Source organism: Paroedura picta, chromosome 2, assembly GCF_049243985.1.
Source record: "Paroedura picta isolate Pp20150507F chromosome 2, Ppicta_v3.0, whole genome shotgun sequence".
Lineage (NCBI taxonomy): Eukaryota > Metazoa > Chordata > Lepidosauria > Squamata > Gekkonidae > Paroedura > Paroedura picta.
This window is the reverse complement of record NC_135370.1, coordinates 81,261,642-81,284,799: the sequence shown is the minus strand read 5'-3', so window position 1 is coordinate 81,284,799 and position 23,158 is coordinate 81,261,642. Positions and strand designations below refer to the sequence as shown.

Below are 23,158 nucleotides of genomic sequence, written 5' to 3'. Positions count from 1 at the left end.
TGGACTATCAAAAAAAAAATCAACAGGCCAATCTCACTGTTCTTAAAAGCATATGGAAGGAAACAAAAAAGAAGCATGGGTAACTCCTCAGTCACCCAACGCAGTTTTATGTACATTTGCAGTTCAATACAGGTCCCACAAGTACAACTGAAGGCTAATTAACTTATATATCCACATATGTAGTATCAAGTGAGCAAATGCAACTTTAATGATTCTAGGTCTAAGGCTGAAGAATGAGCAGCCCCTGTGAGCCTCAAGGAAGCCTCTCCACAAATACCTCAGAGCCTTTGATTAAATTTTCCAATAAATCTACAATTCCTAAGCACTAGGAAAAAATGAGGAAAAGCAGAAACCCACCACTGATGAGGAAGAACTCAAAGAGGAGAGCATACAAGGCTCTGCACTGGGGGCGGAGGGGGGTGGGCTAAGCAGCAGTGAGGCTGCTTTTAGATGGAGTTGATCCGTCAACCTCATGGTGGGGGGAATCTGACCTTCTAGGACTAGTTGTTAACACGAATGGGAACTATGGAAGGGAGCTCCATTAGGGAGCTTTGTTTTCTAGTCAGCTTCTTTCTGTGAGAGATTTGCCATTTGGTGTACTTGTATTAATTCCTCCCCATTTTGCAATTGTTCTCTTGTTAATTGTTCTCTTGTTAAGCAGTTGACAACCCAAGGAGGAACACAACATCAGACATGAACACCTCTCAATCATCGAGCCCAAATAAGGGCACAGTAAAAACAACGGGGGACCCAAGTGAGTCAGGGATTCCAATAATAAGGGGAAGAGGCAGGGACAGCGGTGGGAGGAGGCTGGACAAGGAGGCTGGTGGGAGGAGGGTTTGAGAAATGACCATGCTCAAACTCCTTCTAACCTCCGCCCCATCTCTTGGGCCACTAGGGTGGAGGCAAAGGTGAACAACCCACCTCCGACACTGATGCTGTGCAACGCCAGGTCCATCAACAACAAAGCCTCCACCCTGCAAGAGTATTTCGCAGAGCAGGGGGGTAGACCTGGTGTGCCTGACAAATGGCGAAACAGTTGCCCTTAAAGAGCTAACCCCGGCTGGGTTCACGTACTGTGGGGCGGGGAGGGGGTGTGGCAATCGTGATCCATGACAACATCTCCTTCAGGGCTCTCTCTGCGCCGAAAATTCCAGGAATTGAATGTATTGGCCTCAGGTGGGGTACAACCGAGAGTGTGGCCATCTGGCTGGTGTATCGCGTGCCCAACGCACCTCCAGATGCTCTGCCAGCCCTGCTGGAGGTGGCGGCCACCTGGACATTATAGTCTCCTAAACTATTAATCCTGGGGGACTTTAATGTCCATGCGGAATTGCCACCCTCTGGCAATGGGCTGGACCTGGTGTCGGCCATGGCGACACTAGGGCTCTCACAATTTGTTGTTGGCCTTACCTACCAGGCAGGTCACACCCTGGATCTGATTTTCGGTGCAGGGCTAAGCGTGGATCCGGTTACAATTACTGCCGTGCCATGGTCGGACCACTATACCCTGAAGACTCGGCTTAGGCTGCCACCTCCCCCTCACTTGGGTGTTGAGCAAATTTCAGCTCGCCCACGGAGACTTATGGATCTGATTGGATTCCTGAATGCTCTGCGGGACCCAATGCCTCCTGACACTTTTCTAGATGGACTGGTCAGCGACTGGCACGAAAGATTGCTGGCCGCCATTGATGAGATAGCTCCCAGACGTCCTCTCCGTCCCCGTCTCAAGCGGGCCTCATGGTACACAGAGGAGCTCCGCGAGAAGAAACGGGAACTGAGACGACTAGAGTGAGTCTGGAGGAAGACTCACGACGAAGAATCAAGAGCATCTTATAGAACGCAGTTAAGAGCTTAGGAGATGGTGGTGAAGTCAGTGAAACGCAACTTTTACACTACTAGCATCGTGTCTGCGCACTCACGCCCAGCACAACTATTTAGGGTAGTTCGATCTCTCACCACCCTTGATGAAGGGCGCCAAAACAATAGCCAATTGGACATTAGCTGTGAGGCATTTGCGAGTCACTTCGCAGACAAAATCTCGACTCTCCGCCATGACCTCCCTCCACAGAAAGTGAACTGGAGGCTAATTGGCCGTCTTTGGAGAGAACAATGAGTTACTTCAGATGACTCCCATTAGATGAAGTGGACAGGATGCTAGCAAAAACGAGGCCAACCACTTGCCCTCTAGACCCATGTCCATTGTGGCTCCTAAAAACAACAGACCTAAGAATAGGAGCTGCCCTCCGGGAAATAATCAACCTCTCCCTTTCAACAGGGAGAGAGGACTGCTCCTTGTGGGACTCCAATAGGAGAGAGGATTGCTCCTTGTGGGACTCCACATGTGAGCTGGTGATGGCTAGATACTCTCTCTCCTATTGCTACCCTCTGTCCATGACCCTGGAGGAAGGAGATCAGCCATTTGAGGGCTGTCCCCCGTATCCCAGCGTCGGCAAGGCGGTGAGTAGGAGTTCATGATCGACTGTGTCAAACGCTGCCGACAGGTCTAATAGTATCAGCAGCGCTGACCCGCCTCGGTCCAGTTGGCGGCGGAGGTCATCCGTCAGGGCGACTAGTGCTGTCTCCACCCCATGGCCAGGCCGGAAGCCCGACTGAAATGGATCAAGGGCTGAAGTTTCTTCCAGGAATGCTGATATTTGGCCCGCAGCAGCCCTTTCAACCAACTTCCCCAGAAACGCCAGATGCGAGATGGGGCAGTAGTTGTCAGGCTCCTGCGGAGCCAAGGATGGTTTTTTGAGCAACGGGCGTACCACTGCCTCTTTTAATCCCTCCAGGAATTCTCCTGTTCACCGCCTTGCCGACGCTGGGATACGGGGGACAGCCCTCAAATGGCTGATCTCCTTCCTCCAGGGTCACAGACAGAGGGTAGCAATAGGAGAGAGAGTATCTAGGCGTCACCAGCTCACATGTGGAGTCCCACAAGGAGCAGTCCTCTCTCCTATCCTATTTAATATCTTCATGCGCCCTCTTGCTCAGCTGATGCGGAGGTTTGGGCTGGGTTGCCACCAATACGTAGATGACACCCAACTCTTCCTCCTGATGGATGACTGCCCTGATTTCCCCCCAGAAACTTTAGCCAGATGCCTGGAAGCAGTGACAAAATGGATCAAGCAGAGTCGTCTGAAGCTCAATCCTGCAAAGACGGATGTCCTGTGTTTGGGTAGGAAGGGGCCATAGGAGGAAGCGCGCCTGCCCATCCTGGATGGTGTGCAGGTCCTAGCAACTCACTCCGCCGGGAACCTGTGCGTGCTCCTGGATGCTTCCCTTACAATGGAAGCCCAGGTCACGAAGGTAGCACGGCTGGCATTTTACCACCTCCGCCAAGCCAAACTACCAGCGCCCTACCTTGAACCAGAGCACCTAGCCACAGTGATCCATACGATGGTCACCTACAGACTGGACTTCTGCAACTCGCTCTACACAGGCCTACCCTTATCCTTGATCCGGAAACTACAACTGGTGCAGAATGCCGCGGCCAGGATTCTCACTAAGACATCATGGAGATCACATATCTGGCCAGTACTTCAAGAACTTGGTTGGCTCCCAGTTGAGAATTCCGGATTAAGCTTAAGGTTTTGGTAATCACCTTTAAGGCCATACGCGGTCTGGGCCCAGTGTATCTGAGAGACCGCCTCCCTGCTAATACCTCCAGAAGAGCTCTACGCTCCGCCACCTCCAACTGGCTACGGATCCCTGGCCCTAAAGAGGCACGTCGGGCCTCAACAAGGGCCAGAGCCTTCTCGGTCCTGGCCCCCACCTGGTGGAATGAGCTCCCCGAAGAGATCAGGGCCCTGCCGGAACTTCCTCAATTCCGCAGGGACTGCAAAAAGGAGCTCTTCCACCAGGCATTTGGTGGGGCCGACTGAGCCATAACACCTACAGGTGCTCCCTAGACTGAGGGACCGAACCTACTGAGGGATTGTTAAGTTATTGTTGAAGTGCCGTTCTAATTGTTCCAGTTGATATTTTGTTGTTATTGTTATACTGTTACGTTGATTTTGATAGTGTTCTATGTGAATGTTCAAAAATGTTTTATGTAAACCACTCAGAGCCGTAGGGAAGGGCAGTATTAAAATATAAATAAATAAATAATTAAACACTCATATTAAAAACTGTTTATCTGCCTGGGACCCTCATGCCTCAGATTTAGCTGGGCATGAGGAAATGCCCTGACCAAAAAAAGACTGGCCTGCAGGGCAGGGATGGTGCTCTGGGCCCTCTCCAGTACAGCCCTAGAATCAGAGTGGTGGAAACCCCTTAAAGCCTTTGACTGCTCCAAGGCTAAATCCTGCACAGGAAAAGACATCTCATCCGTAGCCCTACCTTCCTTTACCCCCTCCCCTCCCATGGCAACACTACTGACAGATTGATAACACACTAGATAATAAACATTACATTATAATATTAAAACTCTGGACATATTGTTGAGTCTGAATCATGCTACTTTAACTCAACAAGGTGGTAACCTTAACCGCACTACAAGAAGTCATGTTTCACTGAACTCCGTTTTTTTATCCAAGTAAGCATAGTTAAGAGCAGAAAAAGGGCACAAATGGATGCAGACATACCAGTAGCCCAAGTAGGGATGGGCTTCTTGGGCTGGCTCTCATCATCTGTGGAATCATCACTATTCAGATCCATCCCATAATTATTAATTTCAAACTTGGGTTGTTTGGGGCCCTGTGGTGTCATTGGGTATGAGTTGCAGGAAGGCGAGTTCTGGAAAGAATTGTAAGAGGGAAGTTATAGCTAGTGCATAAATTGTTGCAAGAAATTGAATTTCCAATGGAGAAGAATGGTTAGACGGCATGACAGATACCACCCTGAATTCCTAGAAGAATGGACAGGATACAACCACAATCCCAAGGCAGACTTTTAGGCATGAACTGCTTTGTCAACTTTTCTTCTGTCAAAAAGGAATGAGTTATCATTCAAACAATACAGCAAGATAACTTCCTTCATCAATGATAAAATGGGGTTGCACTTACCTGTAATTGTTGTTCATTGAGGTCTTTGTACAGACACATATTGGGACTGCAAACGTGTGCAGGCTGGCCACTGAAGTCTTTTCTAGCTCTAGCCCTATACGGGGCATTACCGGACCGACATGGTGCGCTTGCGTGTGGCTTCCCACCAGAATGCACATGTGACCTAGACAGAGGGCCCCTCGTCCCTTAATTCCGAACCACCGCCGCGAGCCTAGCCCGGAACATCACAGCCAAGATGCAAGACAAGGCTCATAGCAGGGATGAGGGAGGGAATGTGCGTCTGCACACAAGACCTCAATTTACAATGGTTACAGGTAAGTGCAACCCCATTTTCATTGTCTGAATTGCTGTGCAGCCCACATTGGGACCTTCATGAGCTTATACCTGAAGGATGGCAGGATGAGCCCTTAGGAGAACAAGGACTGTAACACCACTCTGCCAAACTCAGAATCTCTCCTGTCTTGGAGGTTGATGGCATAATGTTTGATGAGTGTCTCCTCTCTTGCCCAGATTGCTGCATGACAGATATCCATCATCAGAACCTTCCTGTGGAATGCAGCTGACGAACCCATGGGCCGGAGTGAGTGAGCTAGTGCATTCAGAGGGCAAGGAACATTCACAGCCAAATAGGCGGAATTAATGGCCGAAGCCATCCATCTATAGCCCAGTGGTTCTCCACCTTACCTTTGCGGCAACCCCAACTTGGCAGTGGCTAGTGTGGCGGCAGCATGCGTGCGGGTGATGTGCACGTGCGTGCACACGACAACTGAGGCGGCGCAGAGGCTGCCATTGCCACCGCCCACTCCTTCGGGTGCGAATCCGTAGAAGAAATGTCCAGTTCCAAAGCTTTAGCCATGTGCAGCAATTGCTTGGAATGCAGGCAGTAATCTTCTGATGGATTCGAAGGGAAGGGACCGAGCAAAGTTTATTTATACCCCTACCTTTCTTTCGGCTCAACTTTAAAGCCTTTTTCCAAGTCACTGAAGAAAGGCTACAAGAAAGAAGGCTGGATCATCACTATTTAAAATTTCAAAGGCTTTATTATAAAGACCAAGCCTTGACCCGATAGCCCAGTCTCATCAGACCTCCAAAGCTAAGCATGGTCAGCCCTGTTCACTATTTGGATGGGAGACCGTCAAGAAACAGCAGGGTTGCTATGCAAAGGCAGGTAATGGCAAACCACCTCTGAAAGTCTCTTGCCTTGAAAAATATATGGGGTATTCTGAAATTGGCTGAAACTTGACAGCCAAAAGCAAAACAAACCCAAATACTCAGTGATCTACACTTGATCTTAGCTAAAAGGCCGAGAAGCTCAGTGCATATGTGTGTATGTGGGAGGGGGATACAATTCTTTGCATAAGAATATTCCCTAGTTACAGTAGCATGCCCTCTCCTGGCAGAACAAAGTCTGATCTAAAAGTCATTGTTGTTCTTGGCTACTAGAATCTCAGGTCTGGTTCAAGGCTCACCTGTATCTCTATTGTTACATTCAGTTGTTTATTGCCAGCCGTTCCATCAGAAATAGATATCTGCTTCTGCTGCTCCTCCTGCTATTTAGAATAGGAAAGAGACATTCACATGCTGGTAAAGGCTCACGGTTCCTACTTTCTAGCACTGAGAATACACAGGTTTATTTACAAATTTCTTTTTTTTCTTTTTTTAAATGCCTCCCAAACCTGTGGACTGTTTGTAGTCTGTATCATATGTGGCTCTTATATTTGTGAAGGGACTCTATAGGAGGAGCAGCAGTATCCGGGGCACATCTGGGTTTCTGGACACTGCTTCTGGCTCCATGGGCCAACCTGGATTGTGCTGGCCCCTGTAGCACCCGCCCCCCCAGCAGCTGGCCACAAGGCACTCATGCAGCCTCACAGCCAGGCACTGCTTGGCCGCCAAGGAGGGCACCCTGCCTGGCCCCCACCAGGAGATGAGGCTCCAGCAACTGGCGGGGTGGAGGGGAATGGGCCTCTGGCATGGGGTTCTGGGGGTGGCAAGAAGGGGGGGGACTCGCTGCCCCCCCTAAGCCCTGCAGCAGCTTGCCAGGCCCTCCACAGGGCTCCAAGGGATGGTGGGTAGGGAGGGGCCTCCCCATGAAGCCCACCCTGCCCTGCTCAGCCCTATGCTCACTGCCTCCCCAAACCCAAAGCCCTAAAGCCACCTGCATGGGGAAGGTGGGCAGCTGCTAGAGCCTGTTGTATTTAAGATACAGCAGGCTTTTCAGCTAGTAAAGATTATAATACGTTCCAGACACAAAGGAGGAGCCTGTTTACAGAATTTGTTATAATAGTCTTATTCTCTGTTAAGAGATTGTTCTTCTAAATTGAAGTTGCCAGTTGAAAAGAATTTGAAATTGATGTGCCTTGATAAAGTGATGCAGCAAAATGCATTTGGGTTTATTTAGAATTTTGGACATTAAAGAATCAACTGAAGCCTGAAGATTCCCTGGAAGTCTGTTTATTATACTGAAATATTTGATGTACCATATTGGAATCCCAGTGCCCTATTGCTTGCTTTGTGTCTGGTCATGCACTGGGTCCTACCCCTCCTATTTCATTCCTGCTTCTGCAATACAATTATGGCAACCATCAGTACGTAACACACTAAAATGAATAAATTTATTATGAATGTTGACCAGGCTTACCAGTTTCCTCTCCTTCTCCTCTGCTTCTTTCTGAAGCCGCTCCTTCTCTTTAGCAGCCATTAATTCTCTTTGCAGGCGAGCAGCCTTCTCTTTCTCTTTCCTTTCATGCTCCCTATAATAAAAAATAGATCACTGCACCACTGACAAAATGAAGATGGGTACATGGCCTTTGGCACAGCATGAACCCGATATTCCACCCTATCTTCGTAAACTCAGGGTGGATTACAGTAATATAAAATACGCATAAATTACAAAAATACAAAATTAAAATTAAATTAACTAGTATTCATTTAATATTTAAGTATTAAAATCCAGGATTAAATATTATACATTAAAATTGCCATTAGTACATGGGGTACACGGATTGTACGTGACAACCCTCAATAGGGTTTTTAGCTTGGCGGAGTTGGAAAGAGAGGCCAGTGGTTTTTGATATTGACTGATTTTAATCAGCTGTCCTTTTAATGCCAGACTTCACATTAAATATACTCACTGCTGTGCTTGAAGCTTTTCTTGTTTTCTCTTTTTCTCAAGTTCTCTCTCAGCAGCCAGCTTTTTTTCCAGTTCTGCAGCCTGCCTAGCTTTCTCTTGCTCTTCCTCCTTTTTCTTCTGCATTAGCTCCTGTTGTCTGCGTTCTTCTTCCTACAAAGGGGGGTGAGAAGGATGTTGCTTTCAAGCAAGTTTTAGAGAATATGAGCCAAGTGGTCTAATTTAATAAGCTGCCAGGTCATGGCAATCCTGATCAGATGGAATACAGGAGCCTCCACAGCATTAGCTGAATCCTGTGTGTGTGTGTGTGTGTGTGTGTGGGGGGCTCCTAACCTAAAACCTTGAGCTTAATTTTAATCACCAAATCTATAACATAAATAAAGCCTGACTGGTTGGTTGAAGGAGTTGGGATGGGCTTTTCTGCTAATCAGAAATACAATTCAGTGCCTGCCCCTTTGCCGGCTGGAATCTCGAGAGGCCCGGCAGGCTGCAGGCTGAGTCCTGAGCTTCTGGGCTGGCAAAGGGACAGCCCCACCGCGGCTGCAAAGGTACAGCCCCGCCACTTTGCGCCTCCCAACCGGTCTGTCCTGGGGCAAGGAGCCAATCAGCAGCCGCGCGATTGGCACCTTGGCCCCGGACTGACAAGCGGAGGGCCCAATCGAGAGGCGCAAAGCACCTCCCGATTGGGCCCTCCGCTTGTCAGTCCGGGGAAGGGGCCAATGGGCACCATTCCTCATCCTGGACAGGGCCCACCCTAAGGGCCCTTACTCTTTTATTTATACCGCTCCTGCGGAGCGGTTTAAAGATAAGTCATATATGAATATGTGTGTGTACACACACACACAAAGTGTAATTCATACTTCTGACAGCATGCTGAAAGTTCCAAATGTTTCCATTGGTGGCATTTCGATTCCCCCGGAGCCAACTGCTGCTCTTGCTCAGGATTCCGCAGCCCCTCCCTGCCTTCAGGCCTGCTGTGAAGGAGCCTCCAACAGCCCATGACTGAGGGGAGGAAAAGCTTTCCTCTTCTGCCTACCCGGTGACACGGAGGCCACAGAAAAGCCCCTTCTCACTTAAATACAGGCGAGACTAGCCTCACTGCTTGAGGGAAGACACAGTCAAGCCATGCATGCGTTTTCTCCACAACTTTGAACATTTGAGGCCTACTGTGCAACATTGTTGTGCAGATGAAAGTGGATGCTGTTGTAGAGGTTCTTTTGCCTCCTGTTCCATCTGCACAGCAGCCTTGTGCAGTAGGCCTCAACTGTTTCATTTCCACAACAACCTGCGTGGGAGGCCTTAAATGTTTCTTCTGCACAACAACCCTGTCTGCCCTGCAAAGTAGCCATTTCTGCATGCATCTTTATAAGTCTGGAGATGAGCTATAATTCCAGGAGCTCTCCAAGCCCCACCTGGAGGCTGGCTACCCCTGGATTAGGAATATTCCTTGAGGTTTGAAGGTGGGGCTTCAAAATGGTACAATGCCTCAAAGTCTGGCCTCCAAAGTAGCCATTTTCGCCTGGGAAGCTGATCTTTATAAATCTGGATATTAGCTGTAATTCCGGGAGCTCTCCTGGCCCTGCCAGGAGATCATCTCTATAATCTAGAGATGAGCAGCAATAGTACAGACAATGGCAGAGGCTTGCAGGCTGAGGTTGGGGTGGAGTGGTGCGGGTGTGTCCCGCCTGAACTATGGGCTTTGGACAGCCCTTACCAGCAACTATTTGTATCTTGGGGTGCAAACACACAGAAAGATAGACAGACCAGCATGGCTCCTGCGAGTCTGGAATGTGCTGTAAGATCTAAATAAAGAATGTTCACAGCCTGAAACTGCAAATGGTGAACAAGTAAATAGCTGGAGAGACATAGGAACTCAAGTGACTTTGCTCAAACTTGGCTTGGTAAATAAAAAACAGGTCCTATGAAATCAAAGGCATAAGTGGCCCAGAATTTCAAGTGGAGTTAGCTTTCCAGGAAGGTACACAATGAGACTTTGGGGAAAACTAGGTGATCCACTTTTTTGGGCAATGACTTGGCCTTGCAGACAGCAACAGGGACTGCAGTTGCCAGCAGTAGGCCTCAGGCTTCAGAAGGGCAGACATCACCAGCCAAGCAACAGACTGTGCTAGCCAAAGGGTGTCTGTGGCCACGTGCATTCCTTTTGAAGAGATGCATGTGAGGGGCAGAGCTTTCCTTTCAGCTTAACTGCCTGGAGATGAGCTGTACTTCCAGAAGATCCTCAGACCCCTCCTGGAGGCTGGCATCCCTAAACCTCAGTGGGATACAATGCTATAGAGAGTCACCCCTTCAAAGCAGCCATTTTTGCCTGGGGAGATGATCTTTATAGTTTGGAGATGAGTAGCAATTCCAGGAGATCTCTAGGCTCCACCTGGATGTTGGCTCTCCCTGGTCTGGAAATATTCCTTGAGGTTTGGAAGTGGGGCCTCAAAAGTGTATAATGCCTCCACAGCCATCTAATCAGCCACATAGCACCCCCCTGACCTATTTCAGGTAAAGAAAACATTGCAGAGAGGAGGTAAGGTTGCCAGATTGGTGTAGATTCATCTTCTTGAATTCCACACTACATAGGTGTGCATAAACCTGACTAGGGTCAAGACTGCTGTGCACAGAGAGACCTCCTCTTAGGATTGCCAGCTTCCAAGTGAGACACTAAACGTACACAAAACCATGAGTTAGTGCCCGTTGCATTACAGAATGCAATGGGCTTTACTACTAGAACACATATAAAATAAATCTGCAAGTCACCAACAAATCCTGTTCCCTTGTTCATACCACCTCCACCTTACCAGCTGCAGAGCTCTCTGTTTACGGGCTTCAAGTTCTTCAGCTTTCTTGGTAGCTGCAGCCTTTTTCACTTTTCCTTCTGCCATTTTCTCTTCTCGCACCTAGAAGAGTTAGTGTACATCTTGCCTTTAAAGAGACCAAATTTCCCCTTGCACACATTGTGCAAAATTCCTTTGTACACAGTTCAGTAGTTTAAACTCTTGGAAATTATAAGCTCAGATGACTGACAGATTTACTGTTCTAATGTTGTTAAGAGGCAACAGGGGAGGGGGGATGGTTTGTTAGGCTGGTAAGAGGACCAATGCTGAAACTTGGAAGATAAACTTGCTTAGAGAGGGCTTTTCACAAGGACTAGCCCAAGGCATCACATTGTTCACATCTCAGAACTTTGCTCCATTGTGTCCAGTACTCTAGAGCAGAAGTAGTCAACCTGTGGTCCTCCAGATGTTCATGGACTACAATTCCCATGAGCCCCTCCCAGAGTTTGCTGGCAGGGGCTCATGGAAATTGTAGTCCATGAACATCTGGAGGACCACAGGTTGACTACCCCTGCTCTAGAGTCAACCTCTTCCTAGCCATACCTTATATTATTCACCATGTCTGAATTTACCTTCTCATTATGCTGAGCATGTTTTTGCTCAAGAAGTTTTTTCTTCTCCTCTTCCCTCTGCTCTACCCGCTCACGAGCCTGCAGCACCTTGCGAAGGCGCTCCTCACGCTTCCTGATGCCACAGAAGAGAATCCAGTTAGAAGCAATTCAAAAACAAAAGTAGAACAAGATCACCTTGGAGTATGAATGTACACATCTACCGCTTCATCTCTTCCAGTCGCTGTTTTTTCTCTTCCTCCATTTTCTGTCTCCTCTGCTGCTCAGCTTCCTCCTTTTTCTTTAAGTTCTCCAAGCGCTGCCTCTCCTTTTCCTAGGTAGGAAAGAAACTTGTATCAGTACACTACAGGTGTGCCTATTACTACAGTTACCGATATGTGGTACACGCAAGTATGAAAGATCAGCAGCTAAACTAAAGTTTCAAGAAAATAAATTTTCTGTACTACAGCAAATGCATTTAAAACTCAAGAGTGTTCTTGGAAAGATGAATATCCAGTGACTAGAGAAAGAAGCTGAGCCCATTTAGCTGCCAGGAGTTGGGGGAAGGGTATGTGTGAAAATACAACAAGCAGTGTGAGTAATCAAATAATTCTTGTCATCTCTGTCATATTGCACCACTGACACTTTAGTATTAAGTTAGGATGTGAACTACACTCACTATAGTAACCAAGTACGATGGGTTTATTTTTCAATAAATAGTTCTGAAGAAGCAGTATCTAATACTTTGATACAGTTTGTCTTACGGTGGGCAAGGTTAAAAAACAAAAAAGACTTTCAGTGACAGCAGAACATGAGCCATTCATGACAACAGTCTTCTTGTTCTATACTAGGCCTTTCCGAAGTCCAGACATTTTAGAAAAAGCCGGAATCCAGCCAAGCCCCCAGGCAATCTGAATGGAGTTTCTAAGCCCATAATTATGTACAAGCCAGTGCCAATCACATGGACTTGTAAAATATAACCTTCAATGCAACTATCAAGCTACATGGAACAAAGCAAACTTTGCTATTACATGAAACTCTGAAGGGGCTACAGAAAACTAAAGAGCATGCAGAAGAGAAAAAAAATAGAAATTTAGCTAATATTTAATGCTCTTTATATAGCTGGAAAAGCAAATGTCAAAGATCTGTTGGTGAGTACTTGCTCCATATAAATTTCATCATACTGTGCAGCCTTGGAATTGAAATGTAATATTTCTCTGAACAACAACTGACATCTGCCTCACCAGGGATACTTTATGATAAGGAACTTGATTGTATGTCCTCCCCCGGAGGCAGAAGACATCTTGGGTGTTTTCAATTCTCCGTACAAGGAGATAGGCTCACTTTTTCCCTTTTCTGCTTCCTGTGTGGATGTGCCTCTGTCCCAGTTCTTTTCTGCCTCTAGGTCAGGGAGAGCATGCTTCTACTAGCTCTGATAGCAGGCTTTAGAAAAAGTCTTATCTATCTTCTCTTTTCTTCACCCCTACCTACTTGCACTTGGAACAGCTTGGGGTGAGTTGTTCTTTCAGGCCGTTAGGCTTTCTGCAGCTTGCTACGTTGATTCAGACCTCTTCCCCCCACTCCTTCATTCTCTCCCAGCTTGAGAAAAGAGCGGGACTGCATGGCGACGGTCAAAGAGGCTAAATACTTTTTTTCTGAAGAGGATGTTTCCTCTATATTTTGGAGGGCAATGAGCCTTCTGGGCCAGAGGGTGTGGCTGAGAAGAATCCCCCCCCCCCCCGGGTCCGGTTGGAAAAGGCGCCACGAGGCGTGAAAAGCACACAGGCAATCACGGCTGAGGAAAGCTCTCACACAGAGGCTCAAGAGGGAGATGGCCATGCTGCCGTCGGAGCAGAGGCTTCAGAGCCCATCAGCTCCATGGATCCCAGAGAAGGCACCTCCAGTCAGGACACGGGGCAATCTATGTTGAATAAGGATTTATTGGAGGCTATTAACTGCTCAATTGTAAACCAATTGCTTCCTGTTTGGAGAGCAGTCGGAGATAGGTGCAGGGACTGCTCTGATTCCTCCCTCCCCCCTTCACAGGGATGGGGAAACATCAGGGGTTTATGACTCTGACGCTTCCTATCCCAGGTGCTCTTGGCCAACTAAAGCTGCCAGGAAAAGAAATTTCACACAAAGGGAGGGGAAATACAACATGAATCTGACTCTGAATACAATGCTACCTCTAAACAAGATACCAAGTTTCTCACAGATGAGGAACTGGAAGTAGGTATAGAGCTGAACCTTATAAGAGGTTCTTTAAGATGGAGGATTATTCTGTTTTATTAAATAAAAAGCACTGGCTGCCTTGGATTTCAAACCCGACCCCCTCAGAAGACTTGGAAGAGGGTCTTAGTAAACCAAAAAAGGTCCAGAGAAAAATCCCTCCTGTTGATACTTCCCTTAAAAATTTCCCCTCCCCTGACTAATTTGAGCACCCAATGAGAAATGAATTGCTTAAGCCAGTGGCAAACAAGCAATTTACCTCATATGCTAAGAAACTTTACGCTTTACCAGATTTTGCTGAACAGTTTCTACAGGTCCCAATTCTGGATGCAGCTGTGGTGTGGTGGCATCTGACCTACTCTCTGAGGATGGTGAAGGATCAGTTAAGGATGCCATGGACAAGAAGGCTGACTACACCTTACATAAGGCTCATGAAGCCTCAGCGATTGCCCTAAGAGCATCTCCTATACCCTCAATTATGCGTGCATCCATAGTCTGGACAAGGAAATTAATCCAGCTGCTGGGAGACAGAGACAAACACATCTTGGAGGGTGAAAATAGAATTTTGCAAGGTGTATCCTTTGCTGCGGATGCCACGTTGGATGCAGCAATCTAACGCATGCAACCTGGCCTCTTCTGCAGCAGAAATATGCAAGGCGATGACCTGGTTGTCTGCGTCCACCTTCACAAGACACTCTTAAGATTGACATGTTCAGTTCTGTCGATGCCGCCTTTGGACGGCTGGTATTGCAAGAAGTAATATTTAAGTAGCAACTTACCACCGTGGGGACACTGCTCTGGAAGGTCCCAAGATGTCTTCCGCCTCTGGGGGAGAATGACCAGTGGTCTTACCTGTGAGGGGTCCTTCTCCCCAGAGGTAAAGGAAGACATCTTCACCCCCCCCCTAGAAGTCGCAAGTTATTATTTCTTCTGTTCATATAAGCCTGTTAGCTGTGTGCTCTTTGATATGTTCCTTTTCTTGTTTAATGCTATAAGTTTCCTATAGAGTAAGGATTGGGTGATATGCCTGATACATATCTTGAACTGGGACAGAGAGGCACGCCCACACAGGAAGCGGAAAAGGAAAAAAGTGAGCCTGCCTCCCTCTAAGGAGAAATGAAAACACCCAAGATGTCGTCCTTTACCTCTGGGGAGAAGGACATCTCACAGCAAGAACTGGCTCCCAAAATACCTCCCCCCCATATCTGTACTCCTGTAGAATAAACTATTTTTGGTATGGTTAGATCAAGACATAATGAAATTAAACCTCTCACTGCCTTCTCCGAAAACAGAAATCCATATGTGGAAACAGAGGTTCACAACATGACCAGCAATGAGAAGAGAACACAAGGACAAGCAATTTGCTTTGTAGCAGATGTCATGGTGGATGAACTGTGAGGGCCATAAGTAGTTTATGTGTAACAGCTGGATTTCATATAAAAATTGCACCATCCGGGCAGCTAGCACTCAATAATCACCAAATGTTCAATTTATTTTCTAAGACTGGTACTGAAATGTGAACATTGTAAATTAGAAAATCTCAGTAGACATCTAAATCAACAACAGAAAGTCTTCAAATACCATCTTTAAGAAGACAGGAAAATGCATCACTCTTACTAGAACAATTCTGCATTATCCAATCCGGTACATTTATTAATGCTTTTAGTTGCAAGGAAGGGGTGTGTCACATATTACTGAGAAGCAAGCCACCAAAAGTAAATGCCCAATGAGAAGCTTCTACCAAAGACAGCTTCCTGGTGGGGGTACCTGTAAATTTCCTAGTTCAATTGACCAAACGTTTCAAGTATAAAACTCATTTAATCATCAGCGCATAATGGATGATGGCTCCCAAACATAAAATATAATGGGCGTGGACACAGCTCTGGGCTACAGCAAAGATCAAGAATGGTCTCCTTTGTTTATTTTTTGTGCCTTGTTACCTGCTCTGAACTTTCTAAATCTAAAATCAACTGGAAAAATACCTAAGCAGAGACATTTAAAATATGTTTTGAAGTTTGAATGCAGTTATTCTGTAATAAGAGCCATACATTTTTTTTTATTAAGCATTGCTTTATTTTTTTGAAAAAGCAGTAAATAAATGCTGGACTTCCCATTAGTAGTAAAAATTGTTTTTTTTTGTTTTTTTTTACTACTTACAACCTAACACTGCAGGGGATTAGAGATGCCACTCAACAGACAATGTGTTAATGATGTGCAAATACATCTAATGTAAGATTAATCTAATTACTTACAACGAACCCCATCTGTATGAAGGAAAGAATAAGATGCAATTAATACCTTTGGATGTTAGCACCAAATAATGCTTTACTGCAGATGGAACCAGACTACTGGTTTATAATACTTTTATTCCTTGTAGCTTTGTTAATACTAGTTTCACCACTATTCTCTTCCACAGTTTAAACTTTGATTTTTCAAGAGAAAATGGATTTCAGAATGTCTGTGCAGCCTGGACGCTTGCACCATCTCCCAAGTGGGGGTTCGCCACATAAGAATTTATCACTTGCCTAAAGTTGTCATAAGGGGATTTAGGCTAGATAATCACTATTGAGCCAATTTCTCCTTTTATTTTATTATTTCATTCCTGTGTGCAAAAGGCCATGAGCAAACTCAATACCAATAAATGGCAACATTCAAAACAATGAACATTAAAACACAGTGTGGCAAATTGAAACCCATCCCTGTAACCACGTGCTAGACACCATGTGGTAAAAAGACACCACGTGGTAAAAACATTTAGCAGAACACAGACTGGTGTCCAACAGAAAACAGATTCAACTGGTAGCTATTTACACAGGACAAGTAGAATCCAGAGGTCTCTGAACAGGGTCCATCATTCACAGAATAAGATATGATCTACGGTCTTTATTACTTCAGAAGATGCACAGTAGCACTAGCAAGAATATGGAGTTTTGGTGAAGCATCCCCTGTTCCCTGCAGTTGGCAGGACATTTAGTCTAATCCAGTGGTCACCAACCCCCGTTCCGGGGACTGAGACCGGTCCGTGGATCAGTCAGTACTGGGCCACGGCTCCTCCTTGTCCTCCTCCCTAGGTGCTGCCTCAGGGGCTGCCCTGTCACTCTGCCGCTGCTCACCATTGGTGCTCTCCAGAGGCCGCCATGGCTGGGGCTCCCCCTCAGCGTGGCACTGTGCAGCTGCTGCTGGCTGCGCCCCCCAGCGGGTGGCAGGAAGTCAGGGGCGCCAGCGGGAAAGCAAGTGAAGCAGGGTTCACGCGGCAGCGGCAACATCCTTCGGCAAAAGACTACCCCCTCCCCCGGGGCCTCAGTAAAATTGTCAAGCATTGACTGGTCCCCGGTGATAAAAAGGTTGGGGACCATTGGCCTAAGGCCAGGAATTGTAAGTAGGCTTAAAGTGAGAGAATCAAAGAAGGGGGAATTCCCATTGCAAAAGTAGCACATACATGCCCTTGCATGGGGCTGTGTGCTGGCATGCTCAAACTACATTACCCTTATAAGCTTTAACTAAAAGTTTCACCCAGATAAAAATGGCCTAGTTCTACTTTTTACCCACTGATGGTCCATATCCTTTGTTTTGATACAGAGCTTTTTGAGACTATCAAAATGTAAATATTTTTCATGGTTCACTCCTTTTTGTAAACAGTAACTGATGTTTCTCTGGAACTTGACTCTTCTGTGAGAAGGTTATGGGTCAGTTTTTAAATGTCTTTTTACTTATGTAATAACTTTCAATGCAGAATCTATCAACTTTCTGCAGAAACGTCCCTTACCTTGAGATTGGTTTGAACAGGAATGCTGTGTTTGAGAAACGACTTTAAGGTGCTGGTTCGGCTGACGGAGCCAGGAGTCATCATAAGAACCTGGTTCTTATGTACAGTGTGCAGGAAAGTCTTAAAAGGGCGGACAACCTGTAAACAAAGCACAGAACATTATCAGTCCTCAGAAAGCAACTGATGGGATCACAGTGTGCCCTTGGAGATAATTTGCTTGCCTTACCTTACTAGCGGGGCACTGAGGGGATGATGACTTCTTCCTTGGAGGAGAGAGCTCATCCTCTGTATGCTGCCCATCATGTAACTCATTCACTGCTCTCTTATAGCTTGCCTTTCGTCTGCAAGTGTTAATACAGTATTCACTACCCGGAACAGTACAGAAGTCTAGCACTCCCTTTTCGCAGTGCGGGATTGTGGTTCCAACCCATTTTTCTTAGGGACTCCCAATGAACCCAAACAGAGGTACCTCCTCTGATATGCATAGTAATAAAGTCTTCCCTTCTAAAAGTGCAAGTCCTGTTTACCAACCTTCTGCCACAGCATGCACCCTTGAGATATCACACACTATTTGAGGCATAGTCTGACAGAGAGGCAGAGCACAGGGCGAAGAACTGGAGACACCCTCCACATACTTTCCTTCCTACCATTCCCCTTCTCTTTAGATCCTTGGACCCCTTTATCACCCACAAGTAGTACATGGCTCTGCTGATGGAAAAAGAGGGAGAAATCTGCTTACTGTGATATCCTTCCTTTGCCAGAATGTGCTGCCTGGCTCTAAAGCCTACAGTGTTTCTTTCTTCCTTTCTTTCACTATTTAACAACTTCATGCGCCCTCTGGCCCAGCTGGTACGGAGTTTTGGGTTGGGCTGCCATCAGTACTCTGACGACACCCAGCTCTATCTCCTCATGGACGGCCACCCAGACTCCCCCCTGGAACCATTCGCCAGATGTTTGGAAGCGGTGACAGAATGGTTTGAGCAGAGTCGCCTGAAACTCAACCCCTCCAAGACGGAGGTCCTGTGGCTGGGAAGTAGGGGGCGGGAACAGGAAGCGCATTTACCCACCCTGGCAGGGGCGCATCTTACCATCGCGTCCCAGGCCAGAAACTTGGGTGTGACCATTGATGCCCCCGACTATGGAGGCGCAGGTCAGGTAAGTAGCCAGCCAGGCATTTTTCCATCTTTGCCAAGCTCGGCTACTAGCGCCCTACCTGTCCCCCGAACCCCTGGCCACTGTGATTCATGCAACGGTCACCTCCAGATTAGATTTCTGTAACTCGCTCTACGCGGGCCTATCCCTGTCTCTGATCCGGAAACTCCAGCTAGTACAAAATGCAGCCGCTAGGGTCCTCACCGGCACACCTTGGAGGGCCCACATCCAGTCTGTGCTGAGGCAGCTGCACTGGTTACCAATTGCTGTCCGGATCCAGTTCAAGGTTCTGGTTCTAACCTTTAAGGCTTTACGCGGGCTGGGACCCACATACCTGAGGGACCGCCTAGTGCCCTATGCCTTCCGCAGGGCTCTGCGCTCTGCGAGAATCTTCTGGTCGTTCCCGGCCCTAGGGAAGCACGCCTAGCCTCGACCAGGGCCAGGGCCTTTTCAGTCCTGGCCCCCACCTGGTGGAATGAGCTCCCGGGTGAGCTGCGGACCCTTCAACGTTCCGCAGGGCCTGCAAGATGGAGCTCTTCCGCCAGGTCTATGGTTGAGGCTGGGGCTGCTGGGGTACATCGACTGCTCTCCCCCGGGCTTCTTGACATCGTTGACCTCCTTCTCCTCCACCCCCCCTTTTTTAGGAATGGGGGTAGGAAGTGGATCTTATTATTGTGCTGCCATGTTGTGACATTTTAAAGTCTTTTAATGGGAGTTTTAATGGTTTTTTAAGACATCGTAACCCGCCGCAAGCCATTTGGGAGTGGCGGGAAATAAATCGAAATAATAATAATAATAATAATAATAATAATAATAATAATAATAATAATAATAATAATAATAATAATAATAATTTTTCTCAAGGGATATGCCCTGGATCTTCATGGTAATTTTCAGATAATTTCAGATAATTTTCAGATAAGAGAAAAAAAGCTGGGGTTTTGTACCCTGTTATTCTCCTACCTGAAGGAATCTCAAAGTGGTCTACCCTTCCTCTCACCACAACAGACACCCTGTGAGGTAGGTTAGGTTGACAGAGCTCTGACTGGCCCAAGTTCACCCAGTTGGCTGCTTGTGGAAGAGTGGGGAATCAAACCAAGCTCTCCAGATTAGAGGTGAATGGGACAGTAATGGTTTTAAGGTAAAGGTAAAGGTATCCCCTGTGCAAAGCACCGAGTCATGTCTGATCCTTGGGGTGACGCCCTCTAGCGTTTTCATGGCAGACTCAATACGGGGTGGTTTGCCAGTGCCTTCCCCAGTCATTACCGTTTACCCCCCAGCAAGCTGGGTACTCATTTTACCGACCTCGGAAGGATGGAAGGCTGAGTCAGCCTTGAGCCGGCTGCTGGGACTGAACTCCCAGCCTCATGGGCAAAGTTTTCAGACAGCTGCCTTACCACCCTGCGCCACAAGAGGCAAATGTCTACCCAAAGCCTATGGGACACCAGTTCAAATAACATATCATACAAACAAAACGGGCCACGGAATTTGCCAAAAGAACCAAAGAAAACCCATACTTGACACTCCGAGGTTGCTCTTGGACCTTGGCATTCTTTTCACAGCTGTTCTCTGCAGAGACAAAAAAATAACTGTTAGTGCTGATGGAGATGTTCTCTGCTACACAAAGCTAAAGCCATGTATGTAGAGAGAAGAGCATTGCTGGTGCAAAATTTATCAGCCAGGATACTAATAGGGATCTACTGCATCAAATATATAAAACCAGTGCCTTATCAGTTAAACCGCCTTCCAGCATCTTCAACCCCACCTCAAGGGGCTGAGTTTGGAATCGAAGTATGCAAAGGTCCATCTTCACCCATGTAAACATACCTGGTTCTGAGGTCAGCGGATGTAGTTTTGTTATAGGAATTAACATTACTCAAAATGTAACTGGTGGTTCATGAGAGGATCCTCAAGTTGCTGTCCCCAAATGGCAGATTATGGTACTTTCCCCCCACCTGGCAGGTTTACTGGAGGACCTGTACAAACAATACTACTCTCAAAATGCATCTATTTCAGAGAATCTTTGGAAGTAATTGGCACTGATGCACTATGACTGATAGATTTTCCACAGTTTAATTTTATTGACTGGTGGCTGTTATTGTATTATTCCAAATGGTTTGCTCATTTGTTCTTTCTTCCATCCATATATCATTCACTTGAGTGTTTCAAACTGAAAAGCAGTATTAAGTTTACCGAATAAATAAAGTTGCTAGGAATTGCGCAAGTGAGAAATCTTGCAGGCATGTTTACAGTCAAAACTTTGCAGTAGCTTAAAAGAAAACTTCTAGCTCTTTTTTGAGAAATGTTTGGAAAGCAGCTGAGGAAGCTGGAGTTTGGCTGGCATATTATCAGAAAGGAATTTTGCCATGTAAATCCTGGATGCTAACCACTTCTGCAAATTCAAATTATTTCTATTGTAGAACATTATTAATTTTAATAACTGCTTCATTAACACATATCGCAAAGAAGATTACACAGAATATGTACAAGTGAGCAAACTAAAGCAATTATTCCTCCTACTGCTATCCAAGTGTGCATATATTGTTAAGATTTCATGACAGCATTAAACATAGCTGAGCATGAGCTTTTAGCTTGCCACATCATTGACATAGGGGTATGGCTGGTCTCTTTCGTTTAAGGACAAGAACAGAGGGTAGTTGTTGGGGAGGAACAGTTAGGTCTCCGAAATGGAATACCATAGGGTGAGATTCTCTCCCCAATGCTATTTAACATCGTCATGCGCCCTCTATGGGCTGGAGTGTTACCAATAAATATGCTGATGACATCCAGCTCTATCTGCTTATGGGTGGCTGATCAAACACACCCCCAGGTTCATTGATCAGGTGTTTGGAGGTGGTAGAAGAGTGACTCTAGCAGAGCTGCATGAAACTAAAGCAGAAGAGGAAGATTCTCTGGCTGAGAAGGAAGAGGTTAGAACAGGAAGCGCGTCTTGAAAGGCTGAAATTAACAACTTGCACTCCATCAGGAAATTGGGGGTGATCTTTGATGCCTTCCATTCAATGGAGGCAAAGATCACAAAAGGTAGCTTTATCAGCTTCCCCCCCCATCTTTACGAGATGAAGCTACTAGTGTGCTATCTGATCCTGGAAAACCTAGCCCTAGTGATTCATGCAATGGTCACCTGTTGGCTGGATTACTATAACTTGCTCTACATGGGTATGCTCTTGGCCTTGATCCAAAAACTGCAGCTGGTGCAAAATGTAGCTGCATGAGTCCTTACTACAACACCGTGGAGGGCCCACATTCAACTATTCCTCCAGTGTGGGCTACTGGTTAAATTCTGGATTAAATTCAAGATACTGGTTTTAACTGTCAATAGATTACATGGTCTGGGCTCTGAGTACCTGATAGAAGCGGATTCTGAGCTCAACCTCCCATAAGATCTAAACTCCATATTTTCAGGACTTTCAAATCTGTCCTTATCATCCTTATCCCCCTCTCTGCTGCATATTTGGGAACCAGAGGCAGGGCAACAGCTGGATTTCGGAGCTCTCCTATTAGACTGCTTGGCCCCTGGAACGGCCTTGGCCACAGCCTTCCTGATCTCCCTCTGCATCTTTCCTTTAACGCATGTAAGAGGTCAGCCTGCGCATGTGCCCCAGAAAGATCAGGAATTTGGGCCTGAGGGTCAGAACCCAACAAAGGCCCCAATTTTACTGGGATCTGATGGTCTGTCAAGGCTGTCAACACCACATTCTCACAGAAGCTGAAAGGCAGGAGGCTGAATCACTCGGAGGACATAGGCATTCTGGTGCAACAGGCCGCCTACTCTCCTCACTTAGGGGTTGGATTATCCCAGTGGCCAGAGAAACTGACTTTCTCGACCTTGGAAGGACTGCACTCCTGGTGAGGTTTCCTTCAACAGCTGCAGTCACAGATCTGTTGTGTGTGTGTGTGTGTGTGTGTGTGTGTGTTTTGGGGGGGAGGGAATCACAGTGCTCAATGAGCATTGAAGATTACGTCCTGCTTTCAAGTGGTAGGGACAAAGACTGGAGCAGTTTGTTTGCCTTGCAGTCCAAGGGACTCGCAAGAGTCTTCTCCAGCACCAGAGTTCAAAAGCCTCAATTCTTTGATGCTCAGCCTTCCTTATGGTCCAACTTTCACAGCCATACATTGCAACTGGGAAGACCATAGCCTTGACTAAACGCACTTTTGTTGGCAGGGTGATGTCTTTGCTTTTTAGGATGCTGTCTAGATTTGCCATAGCTTTCCTCCCCAGGAGCAAGCATCTTTTAATTTCTTTGCTGCAGTCCCTAACTGCAGTGATTTTGGAGCCCAGGAAAATAAAATCTGTCACTACCTCCATTTCTTCCCCATCTATTTGCTAGGAATTGAAAGGGCTGTATGCCATGATCTTAGGATATAATAAATAATAAGGGCCCCTGCTACCTCCCTCCCAGAACTCCATTAATGCACTCTGGACCTGTTTGCACTATTGCAATGTTATAATTATCAGTTAT

General features: G+C 46.6%; 1 protein-coding gene across 8 annotated transcripts in view; it reads right to left on the bottom strand.

Moving 5' to 3' along the window:
* The window catches only part of INCENP (inner centromere protein), a 37,120-nt gene that overhangs the window by 1,038 nt on the left and 12,924 nt on the right, over positions 1-23,158 (bottom strand). For all 8 annotated transcript variants that reach the window (XM_077321204.1, XM_077321208.1, XM_077321206.1 and 5 more), the window contains exons 8-17: positions 20,195-20,246; positions 17,752-17,866; positions 17,526-17,663; positions 11,755-11,864; positions 11,555-11,666; positions 10,947-11,045; positions 8,144-8,292; positions 7,651-7,762; positions 6,479-6,559; positions 4,590-4,740 (exon numbers count right to left, since the gene is read on the bottom strand). In XM_077321204.1, coding sequence (XP_077177319.1) covers positions 4,590-4,740; positions 6,479-6,559; positions 7,651-7,762; positions 8,144-8,292; positions 10,947-11,045; positions 11,555-11,666; positions 11,755-11,864; positions 17,526-17,663; positions 17,752-17,866; positions 20,195-20,246 — 1,119 coding nt within the window. The remainder of the gene's footprint in view (positions 1-4,589; positions 4,741-6,478; positions 6,560-7,650; positions 7,763-8,143; positions 8,293-10,946; positions 11,046-11,554; positions 11,667-11,754; positions 11,865-17,525; positions 17,664-17,751; positions 17,867-20,194; positions 20,247-23,158) is intronic.